The sequence below is a fragment of the Zea mays genome, chromosome 1, assembly GCF_902167145.1.
Source record: "Zea mays cultivar B73 chromosome 1, Zm-B73-REFERENCE-NAM-5.0, whole genome shotgun sequence".
Lineage (NCBI taxonomy): Eukaryota > Viridiplantae > Streptophyta > Magnoliopsida > Poales > Poaceae > Zea > Zea mays.
In genome coordinates, this window is record NC_050096.1 from 211682416 (window position 1) to 211689570 (window position 7155).

Below are 7155 nucleotides of genomic sequence, written 5' to 3' on the forward strand. Positions count from 1 at the left end.
GGCAAGGGTTGGCAATAGATTTGTCACTGGTAAAGACGCACTCTGCAGCCACCATGGAGCCTGAAACCTTCTGCCTCTTCTGAACTGGGACACATGTGGTTTCTTCCCGCTGTGGCACGCAAAAGGGGCATATCATCCACGAAATTTGAACTAAATGTTAGTTCAAATTTTGTTTAATTATATAATCTAGTCAAATTATAATCACAAACAAACACCACCAAAGTAAACGTTCTCCAATTTATGGCAATAGTTGTCAAAGCGAAACAATCAATTTGACTGGCCCAAGCTGCTCTCAATTGATGAAAGCAAGTTCAGAATTATTTATGTATCATAGGGTACGATCCCTTCAACCGCCTCACGCAATTCAAAATCAGAACATAGCTTTCACGTGGATTGAAAAAAAAATTACAAGAGAAATGTCCATTCGGGGGCCTGATTTCGCCCGTCTTGAACTGTTTGAGAGAACATATTGGGTCGATCTCTTGTTTAGGGGGGGTTAAAACAGTAACAAACTGAACAGTTGAGGGCAGTAAATGGATCCATGTTTCCAAATTAACAAACGACGATACGCTTTATGAATTTAAATAGCTTTATATTTTTCGTGCAACTGATGAGATCAGCATAAAGAATTCCGCATTGTGCATGGTAAGTACCTGCATTATTAGCACCACAGTACATCGATGGATTTGTTACAACACTTCCACCCGTTACCAAAATAAGCCCCTAAAATTAATTTAGCGTATTACTAACCAAAACTTACGCTTCAACAATTTCTTAAATAAAGTCCCAATTATACTGACATCCTAAATATTTTTTATTTAGTCCTCAAACTTTGGAAAATTTATTTCGCGTGGCAATCTCACCGTAAAGTTACTTGTCTGCCCTTGAGTTCGTGCGCTTGTATACGAGTGAAGCACATTGGATAATCTGACCTGCGGAAATAAGGATTTCATCATCCTCGTTTGGCAAGTCTACAGATGATCTATCCAAAAAAATTTTAGAGAAAATCGACTAGCCGTGATTCATACGAATGAAAATAATAATCAAAAGAAGGATAATGATTATTGAACTTTAAAAACAAATCTGAAGTTGCAAGTAATAACTAGAAAAAAAACTGAGTTAGCATATTTAAAAACATTTAACAACTTAAGAGTTAGAAACATTTGGAGGCTAGAGTTATTTTTATTCATTTTTTATGAACCAATGGTGATGCTCGTTAAGAGCCAGCAAAGAACCCACGTAGTTCAAGTCAAACAAATTCCTTTTTTTCAGTAAATGATTAAAACCTAATATACATCAATGACCGAGGTCAAGTAACAAGTGAGAGTACAACAAGCTGATCTGATACAGTTAGGGAATTAATGCTGATATCCACAAAGAAAAATTTACTGAGTTTGCCTCTACTGTCAAGGGGTAATTATCTCCCCTACGAAGGGTTATACCACACTGTTCACCACCAAATAGGATAGAGGAAAACCTACAAGACAAATCTTTTATTTTTTTATTTGTCGTGGTTTAGTTTAAAAATAAAGTAATGGACAAAAATATTCGAGAAGGGAGGTACCCGCAAAACAAAACTTTAGGATCGACTGCGGTACCAGGAACCTAGCTCCCAAGTCTCGCAACCAAACATGAAAACCACACTGCTTACTTTCCCCCCAAAAAAACCATTTTTACCTATTGTTTTTTCTCTCTCAAAAATAAGAAGGGTTAACCAGACTATGAACAAAGTTACCTGAATCTATTTACAGTAGTCAGTTGATGTGAAGGTGAAGCGGCAGCCATGCATCCTTGTGTTTCTGTTTCGCCCCTGAATCTAATAGCCACACAAGTTAAGTTGACAGCAGTCTCCGATCAAGATCAAATGATCAATAGTAGTATCCTCCTTTCGCTATTCTGGACTGGTAAAGCTCCATCCTAATCTTGGCCTCGGGCAGCAAGCTCTCGATCACCGGATCCTGCGACATGTAGCCCTGCTTCCACGCCCAGTCGAGCACCATCAAAGCCTCGGCCTGCGCGAGCTCCTCGCTGTCGGGGACGTTGTGCGCGAGGTAGCAGACGAGGACGACCGCGGCGGTCTGCACCACCTGCTCGCCGAAGTAGACGAGCTGCACCAGGTGCTTGGCGCCGCCGTGGCCGATGATCGACTTGCAGTGGTCCACGTGCAGGTAGTTGTCCATGCACGCGAACTTGGCCAGCGCCGCCGCGGCCTCCAGGCTCACGTCGGTCTCCCGCTCGTCGAGGAGCCTGACGAGCGGCCCGATGACCCTCGTCTCCGTCGCCCGGAACGTCCTCGACAGGCACCCCAGGCACGTGATGCAGGGGACGAGGAGGTCGTCGTAGTCGGCCTTCTCCACCACGCGGAGGAGCTGGTCCACCACGGCGCGCGCCGAGGGGGAGGTGGGCTTGAACGCCGACCGCCGGAGCTCGGCGTTCTGCTCCGCGACGCGGCATATCTCCACGAGCGCCATCGCGGAGTTGTACTGCACGTCGCCCGTGGCCTTCTCGAGGAGGATCGAGAAGCAGAGCAGCGCCCTCGACTCCGTGATGTTCTTGCAGATGGCGGGGTTGCCCGTGGCCAGCGTGCCCAGCGCCCGGGCGGCGTGCGCTTTCAGGTACGCTTTGATCTCCGGGTCCTCGTACTCCCTCCCCCGGGTGCTCGTGGCGGAAATGGACGCGTTGTGCAGCCTTGTCCCGGCCATGCCGACGGGTCTGCCGCTGGGACCGGGAACAGTCAGGCTCGAGCTACTGGCTCCTGTCCCGCCACCGCCCACGTTTGGTTTCGCCGCCGCCGCTTGCTCCCCGCTTCCCGAGGGGTCATGTGTGCTGTCGTTGCTCTTTTTGTCCATGACCACGGAGTGGATGGACATCTTGGAGGCGACGGCGTACTTGGAGTGCTCCTGCACCGTCTCGAAGGCGAGGTGGGAGACGAGGAGCCGGATGACGTTGTGCTGGAGGAAGGCGTCCTGGCATTTGGGGTGGTTGGCTGAGAGCTCGGAGACCGCCCACGCCACCATCCCCTGCACCTTCATGGGCGCGTCCTTGAGGATCTTGACGAAGGAGGTGCAGACCCCGGCGAGGATCATGAGGTCCACGCACTCGGGGTCGCGGCCGAGGAGCCCGATGGCTAGCGCGGCGCTCTCCTGCGCGTCGGCGCGGCCCTCCTTGATGAGCCGCAGCAGCGGTGGGACTCCGTCTTCCTCGATGATGAGCCTGCCGTAGCGGTCGTTGTCGCGCGCGAGGGAGACGACGCTGGCGGCGGCGTCCGCGCGGGCCTCGAGCCCGCCGTACTGCAGCACGGCGATCTGCTCCCAGATGAGGAAGAGGATGGGCTCGTTCTGCGCGATGGGGGGCAGGCCGATGTGGTCGTCCTCGTCGTCCTCGTCGGAGGCGGCGTAGTTGGAGACGCGGAGGATCCAGGTGAGGTCCCCGAGGGAGTTGTCGAGCAGGTAGGACGCCTTCTTGAACGACCCCGCGGGGATGATGGTGAAGACGCGGCGGACGAAGCCGTGGCCGCAGCAGCGCTCGAGCAGCGCGGCGGCCTTGTCGAGCGCCTTGTCCGTGTCCTCGAGGATGCGGCGCGCGGGGCGCTCGTAGAGGTCGGCGCGCGCCGCCTGCCGGAGCAGGGTGGAGAGGCGCTCCAGCTTGGCCTTGAGGTCCTGGCACTCCTGCCGGCACGTCTGCGCCTCGTCCGCCCACTTGATCACCTGCTCCGCGAGCTGTATCGGCCGCGCCAGGCTCGCCTTCAGGTCGTCCATCCGCGCGGCCCCCTGCCGTTCACGCTCAGTGGAAGGGATCGGTCGATCAATGCCGCGTGCGAGGAAGAACGAGGAGGAGCGAGCCCTCGGCGTCGTGTCGCGGCCGGCCCGCCGTCCGGCGGCGGCGGAGAGGGTAACACGAGAACGGCGATGCCGGAGGTGACGAGCTAAATTTGGAATGGGAGAGGAAGGGTGGAAGCGAGCCGGCTGGACTGCTGCCCGATATGGATATGGGGAATTGGAGAGGTCGTGCCATTGCAAGTTGCGACTATGGAATGGAGGGGAAGAGTCGGGGAATGGGATGGGACGCGCGCGCGCGCGCCGCACCAGCCAGTTCGTTCCGTTCGTATCGTCCGGCGGCGTTGGATTCGAGGCCGCCGGATCAAGCATTGCATAGACTGCCACCTTCTGGAGCCTGGTTCTTTGGTTGACAATTGGCTGACAAAAAATTCGCAGTCAGAGTAGTCGCCATTGTTGTGTTAGTGAGACGGATGTCTTTCGGATGACGATGAGCTCTACACTTTACAATATAAAATTTAAGGATTGAATAGAACTAAGTTCGGATATTATTTTTATTATTTTTAAATTAGAAATAATTTAGGATTGCGATTCATAACACGGCTCTCTGAGTGGGAGGAAAGACTTGTTCCGTTATTTTTATTTTATGTTCAGAAAAAAATTATAAGATTTTGACTTATTCAGAATTAAAACTCACTCAATGGATTGAGATCGAACAAAACGAACCAATCTAAGCAGGAGTGATGTGTAGTGAAGCCACGAACCACTCGCTAGATAATATTCAATTATATTGTTTGATCTGCTTGTATGTCCTACGTGGAATACATCGAGATCTGTCGGCGTTTCGACCCCGGGGGTCCCTGGATCGACGAGTATATTGTCGCCGCGTGCCCCAGCCCAGATGGGTCGGCGCGAGACGGAGCGCAAAGGGGGAAAAAAGCCGGAGGGAGACAGGCGTAAAAGGGGAAACCCGTGGCCTTCGTGTTTGTCCCGCGCCCAAGTCAGGTGCGCTTGCAGTAGGGGGTTACAAGCGTTCGCGTGGGAGGGAGCGAGAGGCTTACGCGCGCGCCGTCCCGTCCTTCCCTGCGCGGCCAACCCTCCGTAAGAGGGCCCTGGACCTTCCTTTTATAGGCGTAAGGAGAGGGTCCAGGTGTACAATGGGAGATGTAGCAGTGTGCTAACGTGTCTAGCAGAGAGGAGCTAGTGCCCTAAGTACATGCCGTCGTGGCAGCCGGAGAGGTTTTGGCACCCTGTTCGTGTGATGTCGTGGCCGTCGGAGAAGCGCTGGAGCCTTGCGGAAGGACAGCTGTCGGGGCTGTCGAGTCCTTGCTGACGTCTCCTTGCTTTCGTAAGGGGGCTGAGAGCCGCCGTCGTCATGGAGCATGCGGGGCGCCATCATTATTTGTTTTACCGGGGCGAGCCAGATGGGACGCCGGTCTTATTCCCCGTAGCCAGAGCTAGCTAGGGGTAGGGTAATGATGGCTCCTCCTGTGACGTGGTCGGTCCGAGCCCTGGGTAGGGCGAGGCGGAGGCTCCTCCGAGGTCGAGGTCGAGCCTGTCTTTCGAGGTCGAGTCCGAGCCCTTGGGTCGGGCGAGACGGAGACCGTCGGCTGAGGTCGAGGTCGAGTCCGAGCCCTGGGTCGGGCGAGGCGGAGTTCGTCATCTTCCGGGGCCGAGCCCGAGTCCGAGCCCTGGGTCGGGCGAGGCGGAGCTTCCTATGGCGCCTGAGGCCGGACTTGGCCGCTGTCAGCCTCACACTGTCGAGTGGCACAGCAGTCGGAGCGACGCGGGCGGCGCTGTCTTCTTGTCAGACTGGTCAGTGGAGCGGCGAAGTGACTGTGGTCACTTCTGCTCAGTCGACTGAAGGGCGTGTGTCAGGATAAGGTGTCAGGCCACCTTTCCATTAAATGCTCCTGCGATACGGTTGGTCGTCGTGGCGATTTGGCCAAGGTTGCTTCTAGGCGAAGACCGGGCCTCGGGCGAGCCGAAGGTGTGTCCGTTGCTTGAGGGGGCCCTCGGGCGAGACGTAGATCCTCCGGGGTCGGCTGCCCTTGCCCGAGGCTGGGCTCGGGCGAGGCAAGATCGTGTCCTTGAGTGGACCGAGCCTTGACTTAATCGCACCCATCAGGCCTTTGCAGCTTTGTGCTGATGGGGGTTACCAGCTGAGATTAAGAGTCTTGGGGGTACCCCTAATTATGGTCCCCGACAGTAGCCCCCGAGCCTCAAAGGGAGTGTTAATACTCGTTTGGAGGCTTTTGTCGCACTTTTTTGCAAGGGGACCGGCCTTTCTCAGTTGCATTTTGTTCCGGTGGGTGCGCGCGAGCGCACCCGCCGGGTGTAGCCCCCGAGGCCTCGGAGGAGTGGTTTGACTCCTTCGAGGTCTTAATGCGTTTCGCGATGCTTCGGCCGGTCTGGTTGTTCCCTCATGCGAGCTGGCCGTAGCCCGGGTGCACGGTCGGGTCCCAAGTTCTCGGGCTGGTATGTTAACGCTGTCAACAGTTTGGCCGGAGCCGGGTTTGCGAGAGCAGCCCCCGAGCCTCCGCACAGAGCGAGAGGACGGTCAAGGACAGACTCGACTTTTTTACATACGCCCCTACGTCGCCTTTCCGCAAGGAGGAGGAGGGGGGAAGCGCCATGTTGCCCTCGGAGGGCGTCGAACATGGTGTCTTCAGTGAGCTGCTAACGGGTAATCCGAGTGGACGCCCGTGCCCCATTTGTTAGGGGTCGGCTAGTGGCCCGGAGGTGCGCTCCAAAAGTACCTGCGGGTGATTTGCCGGACCCAGTCCCCTTTTGACGGGGTCCGAGGGCTCGATGCCTCCCTCTGATGGGATTCCGTTACAAAAATCGTTCCCGTTGGTCTCGGAAATGTCCTAGGGTACCTCGGGAGCGTAGCCCGAGCCTTGGTTATGTATCGAACGTACCCAGGGTCATCCCTCGCTCTGCGTCTGAGGCGACTGTCGAACCCTTTCGGGGGCCAGCCTACGAACCCCTGATCAGTAGTGGGCGCGGAGCCCGAGTGGCCTCAGGCGGCCGTTGAACCCTTCCGAGGGGCCGGCCTTCGAACCTCTGACCAGTAGTGGGCGCAGAGCCCGAGCGCTCTGAGGCAGCTGTTGAACCCCTCCGAGGGGCCAGCCTTCGAACCTCTGATCAGTAGGGGGGCTCGGGGCCCGTTTCCTTCGCGGAGAAGGATCCCTTTCGGGGTATCCCCTTTCCCGGTCCCTGTTGTAAGAGAGAGAAAGAGGAAAAGGAAAAGGATACGAAATCGAATGATGTGGCGCACCTTTTTTGACGCGGTCATTATGGCGGAAACGAAGCGTCGCCTGCTTCGTCCGCCAAAGGTGCCGCCCGGCCTGCCGCAGAGTTAATGCGACGGGACGAG

At 55.4% G+C, this 7155-nt stretch overlaps 1 protein-coding gene across 1 annotated transcript; it reads right to left on the reverse strand.

Annotated features, from left to right (window-relative positions):
• Positions 1-634: 634 nt before the first annotated feature.
• Positions 635-4265, reverse strand: LOC103643226 (ARO1-like protein 1). Its single transcript, XM_020547234.3, has 2 exons — positions 1736-4265; positions 635-932 (listed from the first exon to the last, which is right to left on the reverse strand). The coding sequence occupies exon 1, from the start codon at positions 4146-4148 to the stop codon at positions 1869-1871; it is 2280 nt and encodes a 759-aa protein (XP_020402823.2). The 5' UTR covers positions 4149-4265; the 3' UTR covers positions 635-932; positions 1736-1868.
• Positions 4266-7155: the final 2890 nt, after the last annotated feature.

Excerpts from the sequence above, each read along its gene's own strand:
- LOC103643226 (XM_020547234.3), bottom strand. The coding sequence starts at position 4,148 with ATGCTTGATCCGGCGGCCTCGAATCCAACGCCGCCGGACGATACGAAC.